We start from the raw sequence: 25,529 nt of genomic DNA, 5'->3' as shown, positions 1-25,529 counted from the left end.
GAAGGAAGGAAGGAAGGAAGGAAGGAAGGAAGGAAGGAAGGAAGGAAGGAAGGAAGGAAGGAAGAAAGTGGTGGAAGGAAGGAAGTGGCGGAAGGAAGGAAGGAAGTGGCGGAAGGAAGTGGCGGAAGGAAGTGGCGGAAGGAAGGAAGTGGCGGAAGGAAGGAAGTGGCGGAAGGAAGGAAGTGGCGGAAGGAAGGAAGGAAGGAAGGAAGGAAGGAAGGAAGGAAGGAAGGAAGGAAGGAAGGAAGGAAGGAAGGAAGGAAGTGGTGGAAGGAAGGAAGTGGCGGAAGGAAGGAAGTGGCGGAAGGAAGTGGCGGAAGGAAGTGGCGGAAGGAAGTGGCGGAAGGAAGGAAGGAAGTGGCGGAAGGAAGTGGCGGAAGGAAGTGGCGGAAGGAAGTGGCGGAAGGAAGGAAGGAAGGAAGGAAGGAAGGAAGGAAGGAAGGAAGGAAGGAAGGAAGGAAGGAAGGAAGGAAGGAAGGAAGGAAGGAAGGAAGGAAGGAAGGAAGGAAGGAAGGAAGGAAGGGCCACAAAATAGTAAACAAACAAACAAATAAACAAACAACCCATCAAAAAAAAAACCAGAAGGCAAAAGAGGAAATAAAGGAGATGAACAGTAGAGCTATTTAGGAGAGCAGGTCTTGGGGTCAGATAATGATTTTACAGAGATGTATGCCTTATAAATGGAGAGTGATGTTTAGCTATTTATTTAAGTAAGAATCAATTGAATAAATTCCCTTATCGGGGATTAATATCTGATGAGTAACAGGAAATACTAGAAGTCAGGGTGCAAAATGAACATTTTTCCAGACAGGCCAGTCAGCACAGAAGTAAGGGCCAGAATTTCTGCCATTGATCACTACCAGGTGAGGAGAGGAGGCCATATTGTTCCTCTAGCTGGGAAGGAGCAAAGAGCTCCTGGCAGAGGAAGTGTCCATTACTGACAGTTTGGGAACTGGCCTTGGTTTTTATAGGTGTAGTTACCAGGCAGAAGTGTTTCTAGCATACCTGCAGGCACGGGTACTGTGAGTGAACCACCCATGTCTTGTCTTCTGACGAATTTAGCCTGTTCTGGTAGTAACACAGACATGGACTGCTTGGAATGAAAGTCTGGTCACAGGACAGGTGTTTGTGGGGGCAGATCTTCCTCAAACTTCGCACCTCATAGCAGTTTAACACGAAAATCAACACATAAATGAGACACCAAACTAAATTTCTTTTGAAGGTACTCCCTGGAGTTCCGGGTTAAGTGACCTCATGAAGAAGGGAAAGTTGAGAAAGAAAGCCATCCTTTCTGCTAGTTCAGTGTATGAATGCCTCATGCTATTGACACTCTTGCTTCTTTAATTTATGTGAAAAAGCTTGCAGGAGGTATCCCAACCTCTTGGAATATTAGTGCAATGTATTCCAACACTTTTAAAATTAATATCACAGCCCCGCAACAGCTGCGAGCATGTTCCATGTGCTGACTGGACAGCATAAAATGTGCATCCTAACATGCTGCGCACCTCATCTGACATTTTGCTCATGGTTTATTAGACAATATTAATGCTTGATTTGGGTTTTCCTGGAGGTGCATACTATGTATTATAGGCTACACAATAAACAGGTCAACATAATAAATGAATTATTCCTACCACCTATGTGCTTTGAAAACTTATTCCTGACTCTTGTACGCTTGTCACCAAGAACAGCTATGAGTATCCCCTCCTCCATACAATTAGGCAGAAAGCTAAAAATCTTACAAAGAGATGCAAAACTAGAGCATACATGATACCTTGCACTATTATATAACATGGAAAAGGTTATTAACAAGGAACTCAAATAAACTCAAAACATGATACCACAGTAAACCGACCTTTGCAAGGTGTTGCTACAGAGGCCCTCCAGCTAGCACTTTGGCTGCTTTTCTGCTTCAAATAGCCACAGTGTGTACGTGATTTCTACTGTTCCCTCTTTTGCTGCTTTTGAGCATCTTACACTGCTTCATAAATTTATGTTAACAATCCCTCTCACTGTGGAAAAATTGCTACCACCCCCTGTGACAGATATGTAATTCAGGCACAGAGAGATTCTTCAAATCCATATAAATATTAAAAGCTGCATATAGGTGCTCAGCTGGTTTTCATCAGCTCAGTAAGCATCTGTCAGTGACTTGAGGCAACTACATGCTCAGGTACTTTGGATTTGATGTGGATAGGCTCCAGATCCTATCTGTCCTGGGAACATGGAGCAAAGCAGTGAACTGGGCCTCCTGCACTCTGGTAATGTCCTCCAATATGGCTAGTCTTCCTTCCCCTATTTGTTTTTACCCTGTAACAAAGTTCTTCTATTAGTATCTACCCTGTGCCATAATTAAACCAAGTGTACTTCAGTATTCCTGTTACCTATTTTCAAATTTAGTCATTGTGAAGGCTTGCTTAAAATTCTAGTGTAGCTAACCCCAGAACTGTCTTAGTAGATGCCTTAGAAGTGTACATGCTCCAGCAAAAACAATAAATGCTATAAGGGAATAAGAGACTACCACTTTTGTTTAAATTGCTTCCTCTCTATAATTAAAATAAAACCAGAAACACTGATGTAAGACTATATATCAAAAGTAACTTTTTGGAAAGAAAACCCTTAAAATACTAAACATATGTGACATTTGGTTCCTGATCAAAAAAGATTATATGTATCAGCTGATCCTTCCAAAACTCAGGATATGTAACATTTGATGTACACATTTGGAAAATGCAATGCAATCTTGAAACCTGTATTTTAAAATCCAGAAGAATATGTTGTTGATATTTGCCATAAAGTTCAGTAATAGTGACTCTAAAGCTGCACTTTAGCAGGCCATTTTCCTTGTCCCTCTGCAGGTGTGAAATACTGTACCTGCAGCCTTGAGAAGCCAAGATTCCTTGGGATGTTCTTGCCTTGGAGATTTCGTCAAGTAGATCCTCTTACTGACATCTGAACCTAGTATGACCTTGGACCATGCGGACATGCTAGAATTTCACACGACTCATCTCTGGAGGTATTATATAGTCTGAAGCCAAAATATCAGGGGAATTTGTTGTCCTATAAATGCAGACCTGTATTTTGCAATAAATACTTAGATGAGGACTAGCTTTGTTACGAGCACAGCCCCTCTGCCTGCCAGAGGGCTGGCAGCTGCCTGGTCTCCATATTCAACCAGCAGATCATGCCGTGTTTATCTGACATATGAACAAGTAGGGATTAGATTAATTACCATAAATCTTCTCACAATACATACTTTTAAAAGGATTTATTTAATAACAGATAGCAGATGGGAAAATACACTTGTTCCCACACTGTAAAAAATAAAATAATTAATCACTAAGTGTATTACTTTTGTTAGCTTCTAGTTCTTCTGGAATCTATGGCTACATTTCAATACTGGCTCAACTTGTGCTCACAGACTGTTTTCCTTATGATTATTTAAATCAATTGATGATTTTAAGCACCACTAGAGGGCACAGAATTATAACAATATTTCTTAATGGATCACAAAAAGTACATCAGGAACTGGAGTTCAGTAATGTTCATAGTTTATTGGCCCGGTCCTCAGTTCAAAGCCTCAGTCCTATCATCAGTGATGCACACGTGCTGCTGTGAGCAGTGCCTTTGCCCACCCCAGCAATTAAACTGAGCTCAAGGGTTAGTGCCCCTGGGAGAGAGGCCTGGCTCAGTGGGTTGGACTATGTGCTCTCAGTTGAAGTTCGGCTTTCCAGAACTTGAGTATCAGCCCTCAAATCAAGTGACTAAGGCCACTAGGGTTTAAATCTAAGCATGGTTCTGGAGGAGTGGCTGATGGAAAAGGCATGCTGTACATCTTCAGCTGTAAATGAGTACACAGGGATGAGAAAAATGAAGAGTATAAACACTTGTGTATATCAAACCAGGGAAATGCAAACAAGTAGTAAATGAAGGATTAACTAACCCAATTTACAATTCAAAGAAAGAAGAGTAGATATGTGCCACTGGAAAGCTTAAATATTAATGGGATTTCTGTGGATAGTTGTATCAACTACTTAACATCTGTTTTGACATGTGTGCTGTTTCTGCCATCCCTTATCACGAGTCTGAGTGGCCACTGTGGTTCACATGTTAGAAAGTTCCTGTTCGAACTGGCCTGCAGTGGAGGAGAAAGTGAAGTGCAGACGGGAGGAAGCTTAAACTCGCCATTTAAAGACACCTGATTGAATGGCATCACTGTAGCAATGAATTAGTACTGGTGATGTGTCCATGCTGCATTAGCAGAGGTGCAAGCTAATGTTCACTGCCAGAACAGGAAGTGAGTTTCTTCTTTTCTGGGAGTTGAAGACTGCATCAAAGCTCAAGAGCCTGGCCTCTAACTAGCCAGTACAAAAGAAAAAAACCCTGAAAATTAATTTCTGAATGTTTCTATTGAATTTCGCCTGACATCAGCATACACCTTACTGTTTTTCATTAACACGTCAGGAATTAGTGTCGCATTTTCACATCGTGGCGCTCAGGCTGCAAAACCAGTGACATGCGGCTATTTCTCGTGAAGTGGGTGCTGAAGTGCCGGGGGATGGCTCGTCCTGTCCCCGGGGCAGCGTGGGGCTCCCAGGCATCGCCGGGGGACGGCCGGCGCTGCCGAGCTGCGGCCCCAGAAGCGGCACGGGCGGCGACTGCCCGCAGCAGGCGGCCGCCGGGTGCGGGGGGAGTGTTGGGGGATGGCCGGGGGTCGCCCGTCGAGCACGGCCGATAACCCAGGGGCAAAGCGGGCGCGGTGCGGCGGCCGGGCGGGCAGCGCGGTGCGGCCGCGCCTGCGGGTGCCGGGGTGGGTGGTGTTTTTTTCCGCAAGCTCACCTTGATGCGGCGGGGCGTAAAAGGGCCGCGCTCGGCAGGGGGAGCATCGCTGTCTCGGCGCAGCGCGGGCACCGAGCGGCGGCACCGCTGAGCTCCGGCCGCACCGCGCCGGGGCCGGAGCTGACGGGGGCCGTGGGGGAGCCCGCAGGAAGGACGGGCCCGCCGTTGCTCCTGGGATCTGCTGTCTCGCCGCCGCACGAGGCCGGGACACGGCGGAAGCGCCGGAGCGGCGTGCCGGGCCGCGCCGCCCCCTCGGGGGGACACCCGGCGGCTCGTCTGCGCTGCCCCGCCCGGGCCGGCCGCGCTCCCTGCCCGCAGTGGGGTTCCGCCGCCGGCCGATCCTCCCCCGCGCCGCCGCCGGGACTTACGGCAGTTTTGTTACTTTCTCGGACTTACATGGACATTTCCCGGGAGCGCGCGTAGAACGCGGGCGCCGCGTCCCGCCAGCCGCTCGCCGCCCTCCTCACCGCGGGCACCGCCGCTGTCTCTGCCGCTCGCGCCCCGGGACGCGAAGGCTCCCGGCGGCGCGGCCCCCGTCTGCCCCCACCGGCTCGCCCGCCTCGCCGACTTTCTCCGCCGCTCGGAGCGAGAGCAACAGCTTGTCCGGCCCGGCCGAGCCAAACGACGCGGGAGGCAGCGAGGGAGCGGGTGGCGGCGGGCACCGCCGAGCCGCGGCCTCTCCGCCGGAGCCGCGAGGAGCTGCCCTCCCTCCCTCCTCCCCGTCCCGGGCCGCGGAGCCACGCCGGGCGGCGCTGCGGGGACCGGCGGCGGGGCCCCGCCGCCCGGGAGGAGAGCGCGCCCCGGGGGGCGCCCGCTCCCTCGCCGCGTCCCCCGCGAAGCTGCCGCAGGCCGGCCCGCCGCGCCGGGCGCCCAAAGTGGCCCGCGCCCCCGCGCCCCGCGGGCGCCGCCCGGAGACCCTCGGCCCCCGCTGCCTCTTGCGGGCTGCTGCCGCGGGGTGCCTGGCCGCCGCCGCCCGCGCCCTGCTCCGCCGCGGCCCCGGCGCCCGCTCCGGCGCCCGGGGTGATGCCATGCCCCGCAACCACGGCGGCGGGGAGGAGGGCGGCTCCGCGGGGCTCTGGGTGAAGAGTGGCGCGGCAGCTGGCATGAAGGATGTGGAGTCGGGCCGGGGCAGGGCGCTGACGAGCTCAGCGGCCCGCGGCGACGGCCTGCTGCTCCTGGGCACCGGCGGCGCGGCCGCCCCCGCCGGGCTGCGGGAGGGCCGCCGCGGGAAGCACGGCGCCCGCATGAGCCTGCTGGGGAAGCCGCTGTCTTACAGCAGCGGACCGAGCTGCCGCAGGAACGCCAAGTACCGCCGCCTGCAGAACTACCTGTACAACGTGCTGGAGCGGCCCCGCGGATGGGCCTTCGTCTATCACGCCTTCGTGTGAGTACCGACCCTCTCCCCTCTCCTCCCGTCCCGTCGCGTCCTGTCTTGTCCCGACCCCTCCCGTTCGTTCCACGGGCTACTGCCCACACCTGTCCTGAGTAGCGCCCCGCCGCACGGCGCGGCGCGTACCTCCCCGCCTGCCCCTCCGGTCCCTGGGCATCACTCCTCCCGGGACATGGGGAAGACGGGTACCCCGCGAGTCGCGCCGAAAGTGGCCGGGAGGAGTCAGCGGAGGCGCGGGAGCCGCTGCCACCTGCAGCACGGCTCTCCCTGGGTGGCGGGAAATCCCGCGCAGCCCTGGGTGGGAGGTGATAGGGGGAAAGCTCGGTTTACCGGCAGAGAACCGGCGGGGAGTACGGCGGGGAGCACATGCTCGCTGGTCTCCCGGGCGCCCGAGGCAGCCGCTTTGCGCCGGGGGAGACTGCGCGGCGCTCCCGCTGGTGCCGCACGCCGGCCTCGAGATTAGACGGAGCGAGGGGTGCCGGCGGCTGCCGTGTGCTCCCCGGGACGGCGGGGCGTAGTGGGCACGCCAGCGGTACCCGCGGCGCCTGTCCTGCCGAGCGGACATCGACCGCTGCGCGGTTTGAAAAGTTACCGCCGCGGAGCTGCAGCGCTCGGATCTGCCTCCAGAGTGTTTTCCGGGCGCGCCTGGTCTCCGCCTCGCAGGGAGTGCGGGTGACGGCGCCTTCCCACGCGGGTGCGCGGCGCCGCGGGATGCTGCGCCTCAGGTGCGGCCACCTGCCGCGGGCAGGGTGCAGCGAGCGGCCGCCGCGCCGGCGGCTTTTCCGCCGGTGCCTGCCGCTGCTGAGCTTTGATCTTAGCAAGTGATGGTTCCTGTCGCGCTCATCCTGAAAAAAACCGTGAGGGAAATATATGTTCCGTCCCATCGCTCAGTGGAGAGCGGTACTGTCACCGCGCTGCGAAACTTGTGCTGCTTTAACTTCAAGAGGCTTGCCCGGGACACCTGTGCGAGCGGACCCGTGGGTGTCACTGCTTGCAGTATCCTTGGGGTCAGCCATGCTCCTCAGTTCATTAGAAAGCCTCTGTTTTTATGGGTTTTGGTAGTATTCGGGGGAGAGGCCCTACTCAAAATCCTTTTGATGGCTGAGCAAAACATGCGGCAAAGTCTGTCAAGGAGTCGTGACAGTGGATCATATTTATGGGTGAAAAGTGATCAGTTACAGAGGAAGGAAGTTAAGCATTACTGTATTGGGGTTATAATACAATTTATTGTTATGTCTGACTATTGGAAACACACCATAAACAGATGTGTTCAGAATATTTAACTGATATGCTGTAAGTAACTGTATTTGTTCCATGATAGTCATGGAAATCAAGCTAGCGGCTGCAGCATCTTGGCTAAAAAAGCAACTGTTCCCTAAAAGCTGTTTGACAGCATAAATAGTGCTCCTTTCCCAGCAGTAGGGGAACCCTCAAATCTTACTTTAATAGCAGCTGTTGTAAGTTAAAAGGTGCCAAAAACATGGCAGTCTGATTAATAAGATACTTTGTGGATAGATTCATTTTGTAGATGACAATTACTATAGACAGCAAGTAGTAGAAATATGCTTAATGTTATATATTACTCAGTAAAAGGATTTTTGTCCACTAGAGGATCTTCCCATTATTTCTGTTTTTCTCTGAAAATCAGCTCTTAGACCCAAAATTTTCTTCTTGGAGGGCATTTATTTGGTACATTTTGCTGTCTGGATCCTTACAGGTGTTTTCCTGTGGCCTAGATGGATGTTAATTAGTGTAGCAACAACCACCAAAATATGTACTAGGAATCATTTTATGTCAGTGCCTGAAGTTGCCATACAAAATATGCAAATTAGAGTTTTGGACCTTTTTGTTTGAGTCGTGATAGAAATCTTTAAAACGAGAAAAGTTCTAGTTGGAAATAAAGCTGAGAAGTTTAAACCTTGGGAAAAAAAAAAAAAAAGGTGGTAAATTTCCAAACGGAGTGTAGTCATGACACAGCAGCGCTGTAAACAAGGAAGATTGCCAGCTGCGTTTAGATAATTGCCTGCATAGAAAGAGTGCCAGTTTTAATTTTTAATTGCAAATGGCAATTTTGGCAAATGTAATGCCAGCATTACATCTTTTATCTGAACAGATCTGTGTGAAAGAAACATTACTGTAGTATAAGACACCTAGAAATATTATTGCCTTAAAGTATCTGTCACTGATACAGTGTTTAAGGTGCATTTGAAGTTCCATTGGGTTTCAGTTTGACAGCAATCCTTATTGCCAGTGATGCCAGTGATGCCACAGTCTACAAATTATTTAAATGTGTTTGTATAATTCTGATTTAATCACAGTCAGATAATAGGATAATATTTATGGTGTTCCAGGCTCATTTTTTTCCAGCCACTTGATCGAATATAGTTGCATCTTTGAAAACAGACTTTCTTACAGAATTAAAAACCAAAATATAACAAAAAAGCCACACCTATTTGGAAAAAGAAGTCTTGAGACGAGTAGCTTAGAGTTGCAAAGACATTACAAAGTACGTGGAGGAGATGTCTGCTTCTACCACTGCTAAGCTATTCTTGACTGCAGTGGAGCCTGTTATAGCTCTGTACTATTTCTGTTACAGGAATGGGCTATCTGGGGTGAGACCTTTTCAGTAGATCATTGGTCTCCTGAAACCTCACTCTGATATTCGGGTTGAAGTAATGCAAAGGTTGTTACAGAGTTTTGGTTCTAAAGGCTTTGATCTATCAGTTTAGATTTGCGTGTTTGTTTTTTAAATAAGAGCAGGGGAATTGAAGATTTGTTACAAATCAGAAATCATTCCTGCGGTGATATTGGTGATATTTTAATGTATCACTCCTGTAGGGAGAAACAGTTCAGATCGGAGAAGTATGTCCAGTTAGCTCTTCTTTTTTGTTCTTGCCCTTTCAAATAAGATAAAAATAGGCCAGCCACCTAAGGAATGAGTGTTGTGACCTACATTCAGAAGTCAATTGGTTAGTTTATTTGTAAATACAAACCTGCCAGATTCTAGAAAAGACAGCTATTTTTCAAACTTCTGCAGCTAGGGGAAGAAGTTACTCTTGAGCAAAGGCCTTTGATTTCAGTAAAGTCGTGCCGGGGAGCAGAGCCATAAATGACATGTTTCTTGAATCCTTTTTTGTGCACCTCAGTAGTTTTTTACATTGAAACTCCTATTAAAATTTAAGATCTTTCCTGCAAATTTTTGAAAACCTTCTTTTCAGATACCACTTTATGCCGCACCACATCACCTACACATGGAGCCATGTGCATATTTAACGTATACTTACATTAAAAGGCTGTGATACTGCAACTTTTCATAAGCATTGTCTTGGAATGTCACTGGATTTCTTTCTGTTATTGCTGTTGCAGTTTATTATGGCTTGTTTGGTGTGATAAAAATGTACAGCCATTGCCTTAGAGTGATCAAAGGGGAATTCCAGATTTGTTGCAAATTTAACTCTTGAGTTTCATCTTCAGTTATCACAAGGGCTTTGTATTATTTTTGTTCTTAATTGACATTCTGAAAATGAGATGGCATGAGATGTTCAGAAAAAAATACTGCTCTTTGATACTTTTTATACTGGTAGGATATAATTAGTTGCATAATTTTCCTAATTTAACATGTTGGATTTATTTCAGGAGTAATAAAGTTTTTGTTTCTTACTGACTTCTTTGTAATGTATTCCATACAGAAGTCTTTGACATTTGTTGTGGGGATGTTCTCTTTACAAAGCTACCAACTTTTGCTCTGGAAGCTTCTGAATTCCAAATTACACATCTGGATGTGTGCACAAGGATGGTGGCAGGTTGCATGGCCTGTATTGATAGGTTTTCATGGACATCCCCCACTGGCCACTGCAGAAGAAAAGATGCAGCGTTAGGTGAATTGCAAGAACCTGTATGGTATTATTCTTGTCTTCATTCTTGTCTTTTGCGTTATTGATGGAAAAAAGACTGAAAAATTATTTCTGGAAAAGATGTAATTATGTCATCAAAGATTTAACTAGCTATTTTAGCCTTCCAGAGGAAGGATATAGCTCAGTAATGATCAGGATGGCTATTGACCAGCAGGTCTTTGCTAACAGAGCTGCATCACACCATATCCTTGGTGTAATAATGGAGGCTCCATATTTTGATTAGAAAACCAGTCATGTGCAACACCCAAAGGACTTGCTTGTTCTCATGCTATTGGAAGTTGGAGAAATGATTTTATCTCTTTCTTTTTTTCCATCTTCTGGCAACTAATGAACTAGTTCCAGGTGCTTTATGGGTAGCTCTACAGCTTTCATCTTTTCAGAGACCATTTCAGAATCAGGATCTGCTGCTGTTAGGGTAACAATATTTTTCTATATATTTGTAAAAACAAATAACACCATGATATTCACAATTAACAAATAATAGTGTTGACAACATAAATATGTAGCAAATCAAGTCTTATTAGATACTGAGGAGATACAAATTTAAAACTCTTTAACTGTAGCACACAAACCTTAGTAGGCACTTTCTTTCAGGTACAATGAATTAAAGTGGATATTTAGATGCCCTTCCGTATAAATCTGCAGTGATTTGCTGCATTTGAAGCTGTCTGTGATTCTATCCATGTGCATATTTCTCACCTACACATTGTTTTGAAGTAACTTTAGGAAGTTACCCAGTCCAACTGGGAGATACACTCTTCCCAGTCATGTGGGCTGGCTTTGCCTAGACAGGTCCTAAACTTCCCTGGATGAAAATCCCACCACCTTGCTGAATAATCTGCAGATCTGCAACACCTGCCTGTTGAAAAAAGAGGGGGTTTGACATGGGGAGGGAAGAATGGAAGAGCCACCCTGAACCTCCCAAGTGGCAATTTATGGTCATTGTCCCTTTATATATGTTCTATCACTGCTGAGAGGATTTGGCTTCTTAATCATTTTGATTTACCTTCAAGCAGATGTAGGCTGCTACTGGGTCACCTGTTAGATCCCTCTTCTGTCAGACCAAACGTGCTCAGCTCCATCAACTGCTCCAAGACAAAGCTCAAGGCTCCTGAGTATCATGGCTGCTCTCCAGCATCTCCCCTGTCTTCTTCACATCCTGGTTCAGCTGGGAAGGATCACAACTGACTGCCCTAGCGTGTGAAGCCATGCTGAGTAGAGAAGAAAACTTTCTCAGCCTGCCAGTCCCAGTCTTCCAATGTAGTTTCTTGCTGCTTGCCTTATTTCTGATAAAAGCATGCTATTGCCTTGCTCAGCCTGCTGTGTCCACAGGAATGCCCTTTTTGCTGGGCCTGCCACCCAAACAGTGGGCTCCTAGCCTGAATGGATACCTGGGATCGTTCTGCACCATGTGCAGATATCTGCTTTTCCCTTAGCTGTGCTCATGGATGTTTATGGTGGCATCTGGTATTTCCTTGTTCTATCTCAGTCGTTGTGTACTGACCAGAGCAGTGGAGATGGCACAATCTTTAAAACCTTTGTCCTCTTCTTTGTGATTGGTAGAGAAGATTAAATGCTCAGCCGTGCTTCATTTCTCCTCTTTCCTGGTGCTGTTCATGGACAGCAGACCTCTCCTGGAACCGTGTCACAGGCACTGAATAACATCTAGCTTCTATTTTTGCTTGTTTTTTGTTGGTTATTTGTTGTTGTTGTTCTTTTTTTGGGGGGGGAGGGGAGTGGGTTGTTTATTTTTTTCTTCTTGTTGTGGGGATTTTTTTGTTGTTGATCTTTTGTTGTTGTTGTTGGAGAGTTATTTTCCACCTCAGGATTTTCAGTAGATAAGTATCAGGAATGTTTATGCTTACCTTAATAAAATCCTGTTTCACATTTATTTTTTGAGGCTTGATCTATTAAATTTTCCTATTTGTTTCTGACTCAAGAATGGTGATCCAGGGGAGGCAACTAATTTTCTATAAAAATCAAAATAGATCCACAGCTTTCTACAAAGAAGACTGCAAAAGGCTTGCTTTGAGAAAAAGTCACCAAGAACTAGATCAGGGAAAGTTCATGCATGTGGACTTTCTCCTATTTGTCATAAGGTTTATTTCTTAAATGAGATTAGGAATTGTGTTAAGGAAGGTGGATAGTAGGTTAGTATTGGAGTTTCAAATTAATCTGCAACCTTTGCAAGCAGAATCTTCCTCCTGTTAAAGCAAAACATGAGTTGAGAGGTTTTTTTTATAATTATCTTTTTGCTGTATTTTTTTCTCCTTTCACAAAACCCATGCAATGAGCATTATATGCAGGGATGAGACTCCTATCTCAGATCTATTTTTCTTGATGGGCCAGTCTTTGGAGAGGCATTTCTTGTCTTTTTTATTGAGCGTCTTGTAGGATGTGGGGACTTTTGGGAAACTTTCCGTGGTCTCATGTGATGAAAGAACCTGCCCCAAAATTACAGATTAATTCTAAGGGACGGTATATGAATTTCTAGTATGGCATTAAATATGTGTTCTCAATGGAGGAGTGGTTTTAGTGAATTAAAGGAAGAATTTATAAAGATTTTAATTGCCTGTGAGAGAGTATTTATGTGACAGATTTTCAAAGTAGGCCCTGAACAGTATCTAAATGATCTAGACACCTTTCTTCACTGGACACTTTTTAGTGTTTCTCTGTTGTTCAACTTTTTAAAATCAAAAATAGGTCATGGCATCTATTCAGACTTGATGCTCTTTGCATGCTCCAAGTTTGACTATATTTTTAATAGCTATTCATCCTGTTTTACTGTTGATTGCAACTTAATTAGTCTCCTGAATTGGATGAAAGTACAATTGAACTAATATTTCACAATAATTTCAAATAATTGTAGCATTAAATGGAATACCAATGATTATTTAATTAATAATAGTGATTTTCCTATTCATGATAATAAGCATAATTAATATACTTAATGATACTCATAAAAATGCAGTAAAATTTTTCATAATTCTTTCAGTGGAAAGGAAAAGGACATGGTTTGTTACTTTATTAATCTTCTTTTTATGGAGAAGATCTATAGAAGGAAAACCTTTTATTCCTAGACAACGTAAACTGCTGACTATGCAAATAAATCTCACTATTGTAAGGTAGTTATTTCTTGCTAATTCAAAGGTAAAACTTAGTTGCCAAGTGTTTAGCATTCTTATGTGGCTCATATTTTCATTAATATAAGAGGTGAAAATTAATTAAATTTGCAACTGATTTTAACTGAAGCAAAACAGAGTCTTCTTCTCTCAGGTAGAGAAGATGGAGTAGAAAGCATGAATAATACTATCTAACAAAAAATCTTTAATCTTTATGTATACATAGTAGCCATAATTTACTATGTTATTCCTACTGAGGCAGATGTTTTTATTTCACAATAAATGTTGCTTTTTCTCATTAACATTAGCACTCATACCATTTCTCACACCATTAACACAATACAGCATGCATACTTGGTTTTTAAGTTAATGCTGGTGCATTAAGAGTCACTTGTAAACATGTGATATATAAAATATACTGAGTTTGGGGGAACTTGCAATTCTTTTTTCTCCTTGTTTTCTCTGCAAGATTTTTTATTTCTTTTTGTAGATTGGTTTTACAGATTTCCTGTAAGAGAGCAGATGTAGATTACCCAAGGGATTGCCACCACAGGTCAGTTAAGGTAGAAAATTCTTGAACTGTTCAGTTTATCAATTGCAAAATAATTTTAAGGAGTTGCCCTTTCATGTGCAAAACCCCCCTTCCTTTAAAGATATTAGTTAAATGTTCAAAGGCTGTCTTATAGGTCAGCTGCACCTAATCAAGAAATATTTTCAATTTTCTGTTGAGCATTAGATTTATCTTGTGATAGCTATCTGAGTTGCAGTGTAATTGTGTTACAGGAAGCTCAGCAAAACGTTCATCATTTGGGGCACTGAAGTGTAGTCTCAGACAGTGTCTTCTGCTTGAAAGACTGTGTGATTATTTCTTAATATATATAGTCTGGTCCAGTGATGCAGAGGTGGACACAGTCCTCCAGCCAGGCATATCTGAAATTTTCTGCTTGGACTTCATCCAAGAAAATCCTCAAACATAAATGTGTGTGTTTTCCTTAACAGAGATGGACATAAATATGTCTCTAAGGATTTTCTTGAAGAGTGAATAATTTTCAAAAGCATGAAGTACCTGCAGCTTCCTTTCATTATTCTATTGTGCATTCAATGGGTAATTCACTTTTTTCTCCCCACTTGTACAGAATGAAGTTTAACAAATGAATCATGCTCTTAAACTGATTAGAAATAATGAAGAAAGGAAGTTCAGTACCTGCCCACGTCTTGATTTAAGCAATATATTCCTGTTTGTCTTGGCTTCCTTCTTGCTTTGAGACTCCATAGTTTGACCAAGCAAATATAGTAATGCCTTTTGAGATTTCTGTAGAGTTTTAATTCTTCTATTGCAGTCATACCTGATATCATACAGAAGGAACCATAAGGAAGGCTGGTGCCAGGAGTCAAATATGATCAAACCAAGAGAATAACTTTATGCTTTGAGAAAAAAAATGCTACTGAACACATTCAGATACTTCCTATTTCACTTGTGTCATAGATTAGAACACTTGCACACTCTCTTGAGGTCATTCAGTCAGAAACAGCATCAAACTTCTCCTAGGGCATTAAATTTAATTGCTTTATGTGGCCTAAGCTCATCCATACCCATGGTATCTAGAAGTAAATGCACAAATCTTTCCCTTTGAAACTCTTGTGAGAGTAGTGCACTTAAAAGTTAATATTGGGCCTTTGGATGAGAGTCCTGACATACTTGAGAGGGTCTTTTGTGTGAAAATTAAGGTGAAATAGTGCTTTGGATGCATTTCTGTAGGTGGTGGAGATGGAGGGCTACTGATCCTTGGCAGTGAGTTCTAAAACATAGGCCACTCTCTCTGTATGAAAAGTCTCTGTAAGTGCATCTTTTTAAGAGTGAAAGTGCCATGTCACAGGAGAGATGACAGGTGATGGCTCAGTTGAAGCTGGCTTGATGAGGCTGGCATGATATCCACACTACTGCCAGGCTGGTAAGCAGGTGATGTCCTCTTCCCATCAGGTAGCCCAGTACTGAAGAAAATGAAATTTCCATGTTTCCAGAAAAATCATGCAGTGAATTCATCATCTTGAAAAACTCTTTTACATCCAAGGAAGTTATGCTGACTGATGTCAGAAGAAGTCTCTAAATTCATTAGGAGAAAAGAAGTCTTTTTTTCTGTTTACATCTCTCTACAGTTGATATCTATCTGTAGAGTCAGGTTTATTCACATGTACCAGAAGAATCACTGCCACAGGAAGGAGCATGGTCTTGCTCTTTGCAGCTCTGTGCAGAAGGATCTGTTTAGAAGGCAGGAAATGTAAACCTGCGTGTGAACGAGCTACTTGCAGGTATCTCTGCAACAGGGAGGAAAGAAGAGCTTATGCTGGCAGTGGGAGGGTTTTTCTTAGACCTGTCCCTCTGAATGGAGTTCTGAGAATTTAGAAACATCAAATCACAGAATCAATCAGGTTGGGAAAGGTCTTTGAGATGATGTGGTCCAACCATAAATCTAACACTGCTAAATCTACCACTAAGCCACGTCCCTGAATTCCATATCTACCACAGGTTTTTTAAATGCCTCTAGGGATGGGAAGTGAATAACTTCCCTGAGCAGCCTGTTCCAATGCTTGACAGTCCTTTCCGTGAAGAAATTTTTCCTAACATCCAATCTAAACCTCCTCTGGCACATCTTGAGGCCTCTTCCTCTTGCCCTATTGCTTGTTGCTTGGAAGAAGAGACCAACCCCCACCTCACTTCAAGAGGCCTTTCTTGTGCCTTTGGCCACACTTACTAGAAATGTTAATATAATGTTTCTGCTTCAAGGAGGTTCCATTACACTTCAGGTGCAGCTATGGTTAGTTACAGTAAGTGTGCATGCCCTCAAGTGACTTATTCAGCTTCTAGTTGATGAATCTGTGCATGTTTCTCTCTTTGATATGTCCCAACCACATCTGCAGACTGAAGATGAAGCAGAATTCAGAATAAAAGACAGACAGCTTTGCTAATGTCTGGGGATGTTGTGAACTTATATATAATTTTATACAATTTGCTCAAGCAAACATATTTCTTTCCCCTTAAGGTTGGAAAATAGACATTTCATTTAATGGCTGGAGATACTGTCTGGAAGGGAGTTATCCTTCCTGAAAGGTCACCCTGACTGCTGACTAAACTTGTAATTTGTCTTTGCAAATAATTTGTTTGCTGGGTGTGGTGTTAGAGTTGAGAGGTTATTGTTGGCAACAATGAGACAGATGATGGTCCTGAGTTGCAAATATTCTTGGAAGGAATTTTGACTTTCATCCTGAAAGTTCTTGTAGACATACTTTTTAGTGGTGTAATAATAGATTTAGGTATTTACAGAGTAATTACTAGAAACCATCAAACTAAACAGTGATAAATGCTCCATCTTTCCTTCATGGATGGTGGCAAAAAGTCATCTGAAGTACAGAGATTTTATAAAGCTTCTTTAGTTTTACTTGAGAAATTCTTCTCAAGTGGAGAGAGGTAGGACTAATATGAAATCTTCAATGCCACCATGTTATATGTGGGTACTCTGCATAAGGTTTTGCTGTTTGGAGATATTACATGGGGAGAGTTATGGTGAGAGCATTTGTGGCACTGTGGAGGCAGAAGGAGTTACCTAGGTGGGAACACAGTCATTGAGGGAAGGGAGAATTTAGGAATGTCTACTTGACTGTAACAGTACTTGACTGATACTATGTATTACTTTCAGTTTAGAAATATGCTTGTCTTCTATTAATAATATGTTTTTAATATTTCTTCCCCCCTTTTACCTGTTTTCTGCAGAAATAAAGCTGAAGTGATAGTATGAGTCAACCTACTGGATTTATATGTAACTGAAACATGGTATTGACTTTTACATTTTTCTTCCATTGAGGTCTTGACCCTGTATGCAGGTCTGAGGAAATATCACAACATGAGATTTTTGTTCACTACCTGATTGTGTTCCTTATTGCTTTTCCTCTGGCAAATACTCATGTAAATCTTGCTGAAGCTGAGCCTCAGCTGATTTATTCCTGTTTGGGTCCACTCTGCTAGAGCTGAGGTCACTTTTTAGCTGCTCTTACAGGTCATTTCATGGGAAGGGCTGCAGCTGGACAGCAAGATGCAGTCCAGTGTCTGACCTCCAGCATGGCTATGTCTACACTTGGAGGAAAACCTGGGGAGATGCATCTGAAATACCCTCTGGAATTCAGAAACTCGGTGAGAAATGCAGTCCTCAGGAACTTTTTCTGCAGAAAGGGACTCAGTCAGTCTTACTCTTGTCCAGGGAATTTTTCCTTGAAACCATAACAGAGTTAATACACATGAAATATAAAAGACATCTAAAAGTATATTAATATTAGATTAATTGTTGTTATTGCTGATGTTCATGAATGGGAAGGATGTAGCTGAAGCAACTGTACTGAACTGAGCACAATACCACACCAGTAAGTGTCAGGAGGAAAGTATTTACTTGGAAAAATCCTTTGTATGATTTTGCTCTCCAGGATTTTTCATATGCCCATATCTGTAAATTATCTCACCACAATGAAAGGTCATGGCATTTTTTTGAGTTGCCTTTATCACAAACTTTAGGAGCTAAATACTATAATGGATAGTGACTGAAAACTCAGATATCTTAAGATAAAACAGTGACATTTCAGACATGAGCTCTACCTGAAAGATAAAGTTTACTAGCAGAGTGCTCATTTATGTAAGTATGATTTTATGAAATCATGTGGTGGTGTTTTTATGATGGTGTATTTCAAGCTTATTAATCTGTGACAAAATTGTATTCTTCTCTGTCTTAAGTATAAAATCTCTATGAAGTAAGACTTAAGTTAAAATGATCCCAGCTGAAAATGTGAACAGTTGTAAAGATTTGGAAGTAATTTGCAGAAGAGAGATCTCTTGACTGATCAAGAGATCTGAAGTGTATTTTGGTTTTGGAAATGGGATCGGTATATTAGAGAGGCCCATTCATCTCCCAGTCTATATTTAGCATCCTGCAGTGAACCAGTGACTGCCTTCACCCCTGTCCAGCGTGTATCACAGTCATGTCTTATGACCCCACAGGGTATCTGCTGCAGTCAGTATTTTGAGAAGGTTCAGTAATAAAGTTTTGTCTTTCGGCCTTGTCTTTAAACGTGAGGCATACTGTAATGGATATGTGACCTTGGCAGGTTATGCTGTTCCAAGCATGGATCTGTGGATTAATTTCCAGCTGAGGGCTGCCTTCCCTACCTCTAGAGGGTGTGCAGGTGGTGGCAACAAATCATTACGCATACAGTTCATACTGTTTTCTGGCAAGAGAATAGAATTGTTGTCTTGCAGTCTAGCCCTGGGAATTGCTCATTAAATGTTCCAAAAATTAGCATGTTAATTTGATTAAAAACAGTAATAATGAAAAACAGTGGAAAATTGTTAGGACACCTTGTGAAAATGGTGGCACATAGAGGTACAGTTCTGGAGGATGTCATTTACTGATCTGCAAATTTCTTTCATGTAACAAATGCAGAATATACAAGTTCATGATTAAATAATCCAAGCATTTAAATAATCCTGCATTTTCCTAAATTACTGCAGACAGCGTTTGTCATTGTCTTTTATGCAGGGTGATAACCCAGTCATCATTTTAGTGATGGACCTTTATAATTCCATACATGATCTCTGTTGAGCTAATATCTCAAAGGTATGACCTATCACCACAGCTCAAATTATTAAAACTCTCAAGATTTCAGTTCTTGCAACCTTCTTCTGTCTGGACTCAGCAGTGCGCTCTGTGTACTCATCCCGGTGGCTGTACAACCCTTGCTCCTCATCAGATCCTCTTACTACTCCCTCCTTGCCTGAGGAGAAAGTTACTTGTCTTCACTTTTAATAGCTGCAAAAAGTATCTGGCTAGTTAATTTCTAAAAATACATTTATAAGTGAATAACAAACCAGAAAGTCAGCTTTGCATGATTCATTAAGTAGAAGGAAACAACAAATGGAACTGTTCCTTTTTGCTAGGTCTGACACCCTCAGCAGCAAATGATACAAGTGCTTCTTATATGCTAATGAACTGCTTGACAGTAAACTAGAGTGTACTTCTAACTTACTGCAACTAAACCCAACCTCAGTAAAACTGTAACTAAGCCTTTAATGTGCTATTTTCCCGTCACTTTTTAAAAGTGACACTTATTTTGGCAGATGCTGAACTGTTTCATGAGCTAGGAATTTCATTGTTTAACAATTTAATGAAGATTAATTATCACATGGTGGATGAGAGTCTCATTCCTGTACTGTTTGTCTTTGTCTGAAGGTACTGAGTTAGAGAAATGGATGACTGGTGGAAGAACAAGCAGAATGGCAACACAGCTTCTCAGCATGCAGCAGGGAAACTAGGATGCAGATGAATTAATAGTGCTAAAGATACACCTTGCTTTACAATTTTCTGTGAGGCTGGGAGCTAAAACCACTGCCAAATTAAGTTGCTGGTAGAGACTGGTAAAAGTACGGGGAAAACAGTCAGTGGGATAACATGGAATAACATACTGAAATCAGTCTCATGGGTTCTTTGAAACAAGTTGTAGTCAAAATCTGAGGGCTTGACAATCTTTGAGAAAGATACACATGAGCTGGAGTAGTTTGTTCATTTCCAGGTATGTTTTTAAGAAGCTACTTGTCCCAAAACATACCTCTACATATATATACTTTTGCAGTCTCTAGTATGGAATAAGGATGGACTTAATGCTCTTGAGATAGTTTAATTAATTTCAAGTGGTCATACTGCTGTGATATCATCACTGTGTCTTCTGGGACATTCTGCCAAACCTCTAAAACTGTGTATAAATTATGTGCAAATTCTTCAAAAACAGGAGTGAAAAAGAGTATTTCTCTCATGACCTTGGATGAAGCAGCAATCCAGATCTTTGCAACTAAGTGTCTTAAATAGTTTTTCTCTCTTACAAACTAACCTCTGGATGACAGGTGTATAAATTGATATATGTATCAAGGCAGGTAGGTGTCTAGATAGGCTGAGTCCACTGTGCTTGCTGTTTCAGTTCTGCCTTGAATCATTCAATACATGTTTCTCAAAACAAACCTTTGTCTTCCCCAAAGACATAGCAAGTAAGACTGCCAGGTCTTGTATCCTGAGGGGAAAAAAGAAAACTGAAATTGTAAAAAAAACCAAAAAACAAACAAACAAACAAAAAAAAAACCAAAAAAAAAAAACCCAACAAAACCCACTGGATTTTTTTTCTTTTCATATGGAGAGTCATATCAAACTTTTGAGTCTGAAGTGTTTCTAAATTCTTTTTCCAATGTAAAGGTGAAAAAACGATTATTTTTCTTTTTTTGAGTATATAGGTGTTTTCTAATATACCACGCAAAATTAAGACATAAGACTTCAATTTGAGTGGCTTTTTAGCTACTCTGCCAGTCAATTTTTTTCTTCTTTTGCTTGTGCCCAGTTGATTTCCTAAGGGACTTATGATCTTTTATTACCTCTGTGCTCTCTGATTAACTCAAGTTGTCCCTCAGAGGACAAAGGAACTGGAACCTAAAGGCTTACTAATAGTCACATTTGTAACAGGACCCCGTGGACCATGCTGAGGGTGAAAAGAGGACAGCTTTTAGCACCATGGTTTATTTCCTTTGAAGTTTCAGCACCATCCTGGAACTTACCTCACACTCTTTTGGCTTTCAGAAAACTCTCTGATGCATTCAAGCATGTAGTTATTTATAAATATATATATGTATATATAAAAGCGCTGACGTAAAGTGCTGTCTACATTAATGAAAGCAGAGAACATGATTTATATTTTGTTGAGTCAAACTCTATACTTTTGGATAAAGAAGACTTTAGCAGGTACAAACGGCAGGCCAAATCCTAAAGCTGTTTACTAGCCGTTAATTCCAGGCTCAATCCAGAAGCTCTTACTCAAGCAAAATGCCTGTAAAGTAATAGGATGCTTTATCTTCTTATTCTTGAATTTTGTAAGAGTGCTGTGTAATTAAAAAAAAAAAAAAATTTGAAAACCCTGTGTCATCTCATTCCTCAGGAGCGACTGCTTGTGCAGTTGTGTATTATATGGTAAATCACTGCAGCTGCAATGTATCACAGTATGCTGCAGACAGTGTTTTTACATTTTTACTTTGATCATTTGCAATGAGTAACAGAGACTGTAAGTGGCAAAATACTTTGTCTTGAAAAGTAGCCATTGAAATACTGCTGCAAAAGTAACCAGTGTTTGGAAAATGATATGGTACAAAATAACCTATATTGTTACATACGGTTTTATTCATTTCTGAAAATGATTGTTCTTTTGCAGGCATAGAGATCTGGATATCTTTCTAATGTAAAATGAATAGGAAATACTTCAATTGTTCAAATAGCTCTTAAATGTATTTTAGTTTGAGAGCTGATTGTATGTTATGTTTGCAGCCTTTGTGCAAAGCAGTGTTTAATAGCAGAGTTTGCTCCATAATGAACATAGATGAAGGCTGTTCTTTATAGTATCAATCTAAAACCCCACGTGTATCAATATAATGCTGTTGATGTTAAGTTGTCCCGTTGCTTGGAATTTATTGCCACATTGCTTGGCACATAGCTGTCAACTAAGAGAACTCCTTGCAACTCCAGCTTAAGACTTATCACTTCCCATTTAGAAAATGACCTTACAAGTTAGTCAAATGACTGGACTACTATGGAACAGCAGCTGTTGATGGAAAGTTCTCAAAATTGGCATGGATCACTTTCTGGTCTATCCTTTAATTGCTGATACCGTTGCCTGTGAATGCAGTGGTTATCAATTACTGTAATTGCTTTATAGTTCTCAGACCATTCTGTAATGGTTAGCATTGATTTTTAGCTTTTAAGTTGAAAATAGCTGAGGAATTATCTATTGGTTTGTTTTGTGCATTTTCTAGCAACTTTGTGTAAATTGCTAATTATTAATAACACCCTTGAGGCATGAAAATAAATACTGTAACGTTCTCATGATGAAATATATTTTCTTTTGAAATCCCTGGGACTGTATTTGGTCCAGTTGATTTACCTAACTTACCTGCATAGTATTTTGAAAGAGTAAAATAAAACAGCTCAGCTGCACCTGCTGTCTTCGAGATGTTTCTGGGTGCAGTCCTAGAGAAGCATGGGGTTTTTGTGGTCATTTCTTTGGCCCGTTGTCCACCTGCCCTGGACCACTGTAAAATGCAGTGCCTGATCTCATAATTTTACCATAAGGTAAAATGAAAAATTCTCAGCATGATCTGTTACTTGCGTCTGGTTTTGTACCAGTTCTATGTCATTAAAGAAACTATATCTGTCTGGAAGATTGTCTACAAAGAGGTATGATCATCAAATGAAAAACCCTTGCATTTATAAAGGTTTAAAAAGATAATTAAAGGTATCACTGCTTTAGAGTACTTACCCTCATTTGATGTTTAGTCCTGTTCTGTAATATTCAGTGTGGAATAGTTGGTTGTGTGACTCAAGTTGTGTAAAGTCACAGTTGTGAAGATACTCTCAGCAGTACTGGGTACAAATATACTTTGAACCTGTTTCCTGTTGTGGAGTTCTTCCTTGCAGTGTGGTGTATGCTAATATGTTACAACTTGCAACTTGCAGTGTTTTATTGCTTAATTTAAGCATAGTTTGCATTTCTTATGGTTTGATTGGTTGGCAAGGCATGCAGAAATTCTGAGTCAGATGCACCTATTTCTGGATGCCCAATATAATTACGTGCAGCCCTGAAGCAACATGTTTTGTGCAACTTTCCAGGCACACAAAATGCAGAAATACAAGGGAGGGTTTAAAAATTGTTGGAAAAAAAAATTAGTGCCATTTAACTATGAATTATGATTGTATTTGCTCTGATGAGCTTCATAATTATGAGATTCTGCTGCTTTTTTTTCCCTTCCTGTTTTCTTTTTGAATTCTTTTTTTTTTTCATTTTAGTAATTATGACTTTGATACATATGAAATATGCCAGATGGACATTCCTGGGGATGTCAGTGTCCTGTATAACCTTGGAGTGGTTATGTAGAACCAGCATGGTCATTAAATTCCACAAATTTCTGTTTTCTGTAGGATTGTCTTGGGACATTGCTGTTGAAAGTGAGTTTTGTTTCTGTAGCTTATGTAGTCTGGTTTGCATGACCAGCCTGCTAAAAATTGTGTTAATTACTGGTACTGCAGTTAGGTGCACAGTGCCGACTGAAAACAGGACTGAAACCAGCAGTTTCTACCAGGCATTATTCACTGCTGCTAATTTTTGGCTCCTAAAATTGGGTTTGAATTTGTCACTAGGAGAGGAGAGCAGTTTGACTGTAATTGTCTTACTAAAATGGAAAAGTATCCAGAAAAGGTTTCTGTACTTTTGAAGACTAAGGTTCTATTGAAGAAATAATTTTGGACTGCATCAAACCAAGTGCTTAATTGCTTGTGCGTAAATAACTGAGTAAAGTCCATAAGGGTAGTAAATTAGGGACAAATTAAATGCTGCAGTGTGTAGTATTGGTTTCTTTGAAATAGAAGAAATCTATCAATTCCCAGAGCACAAAATCACATTCATCCATTTTTTGACAATATTGCCTCCTAAGAGAAGTGTGTAGAATTTAAAGATCTAAGGGAAAAAAGATACATGTATTTGCATTTTTAAAAGAAACCCAGAATCAAATTTTTGTCTTCTTTAGTTTTTTTTATTTTTTTGAGGTCTTCCCCAGTTTTATTGGCTTTGCTTGAGGGGTGATGTCCCATATCAGTACCCTTGGCTGAGTGCAGACATGTTTTTTCTGGGTGGCACCAGCAAATGTCTGTCAAGGTGTGGCTGTGTGAAACCAGGCTTGCTTTTTGGTACCTGTAATCTGCTGGTGTTATGGTAATCACTTCAAATCTGGGTAGGCAGTCTAGTCTGTAGTGATGTCAATGCTAGGTTTGGGTCACTGTGTTTCACAGCTGTGGTTAGTTAGGCCTTTTCCCTGTTGTTCATCTTAATTTATTTATTTTGTTTTAATAGAGGGTCTTTTGAGTCTTGTTTCCCCTACTAAAAATCCTTTGCTTTCTGTAAAAACCTAACCTTAAAGATAAAAAGACTTCATTTAATATATGCATATTACAAAATTATACAAAGTTATGTTAAAAAGTTGACTAGATTATTCACTTTATTTTATTTAAAATATATTTTATAATCCAATTAGGTAGATAATAACAGTAAATGCATTCCCTAAAATTCCAGGAAATAACATAGACAATATCTTAAGTTTCTAATGGCAGAAAAATGAAGTGGCATTGGAGACTCAGAGAGTAGAAAAATAAAGCCAAAACTGAAATTTGCAGAAATTGCTGGGACATTTTTTGGTTTTTTTTTTTTAATTCAGGAGATAATTTTTTAAAAAATACCATTGTAAAACCCCTGCATCGTAGTTCTGAAAACTAACATTGATGTGAATGAACATTTATCCCTTGCTCTGTAGCTTTCAAAACTTTGACATTTCTCCCATGCTTTAAGTTTTCCCTTCCTTTCTGTGATGTTTTCCTTTTGACCCAGCAGCTGTACACTGGATAGATGCACCAGCTAAATGTGAGCATGTTTAGCTGTTATTTTATGTGCATGCTGAGTTATTCATCATGCTGAATTCATACAGAAGCACCATCAAGTGAATGAGTTCCAACAAATTGCAGACCCACCTTTAGGTGGACTCTTCTGTACAGAAGTATTTGTGTATATGTGTATAAACATGTTGCTAAAGTAGCAGCTCCTGATCTTGAGGTGAAATGATGTGGGGTTTCCTGTTTCCACATTACTGAGGTCACACCAGAAGTGACTGGCTGCATGTGTCCTGTCTTGTACTCTTCTGGGCATCAGGTGATAGTCCTTACACATATTCCTTGGGGGTTTTGTCCAAACTATCCAAAAGAATGAGAAAACTATGTTGCAGCCCCTCAGAATGGTGTTTTTTGTGGCACTAAACTTAAACCACATGTTTTATAACCTACTCTTAAGTACCACTTGAACCAGTTCTGTGGCCACTTCATCCATGAGGTGTCCTGTTCCCCAAAAATGAGGGGTTGTGGGAGCAAACTGTTCCTGAAGACAAAGAGCAAACCAGAGCTGGAGGCTTGAACAGCTGAAGTTGCAGGAGTGTGGTGCTCAAGACCTCTTCCTGGCCACCTTGCCTTTAGCAGTGTAGGCATACCCAAAACTCCACAGACCGTGGTTTAGAGGGGGTGACTGGCAGTCAGAGCTGGCAGAGAATATTCTTTATCTTGTGAAAATGTGGGATTTAAAAAATTCCATCCGAAACTGCAG

The 25,529-nt window shown here is 42.1% G+C and overlaps 1 protein-coding gene and 1 long non-coding RNA gene across 3 annotated transcripts in view; one reads left to right on the top strand and one right to left on the bottom strand.

The window, feature by feature from the left end:
* Window positions 1–5,804: 5,804 nt before the first annotated feature.
* The window catches only part of KCNQ5 (potassium voltage-gated channel subfamily Q member 5), a 277,904-nt gene continuing 258,179 nt past the window's right edge, over window positions 5,805–25,529 (top strand). For both annotated transcript variants that reach the window (XM_059842615.1, XM_059842614.1), the window contains exon 1: window positions 5,805–6,223. In XM_059842615.1, the coding sequence (XP_059698598.1) occupies window positions 5,868–6,223 (356 nt within the window). In that variant the 5' untranslated portion in view covers window positions 5,805–5,867. The remainder of the gene's footprint in view (window positions 6,224–25,529) is intronic.
* Window positions 7,353–22,881, bottom strand: LOC132325379 (uncharacterized). The gene is made up of 2 exons (XR_009485927.1): window positions 22,650–22,881; window positions 7,353–12,347 (listed from the first exon to the last, which is right to left on the bottom strand). It is a non-coding gene; the product is annotated as an uncharacterized LOC132325379 (long non-coding RNA).

The sequence above is a fragment of the Haemorhous mexicanus genome, chromosome 3 (genome assembly GCF_027477595.1).
Source record: "Haemorhous mexicanus isolate bHaeMex1 chromosome 3, bHaeMex1.pri, whole genome shotgun sequence".
Lineage (NCBI taxonomy): Eukaryota > Metazoa > Chordata > Aves > Passeriformes > Fringillidae > Haemorhous > Haemorhous mexicanus.
This window is presented reverse-complemented; position numbering and strand designations above follow the sequence as displayed.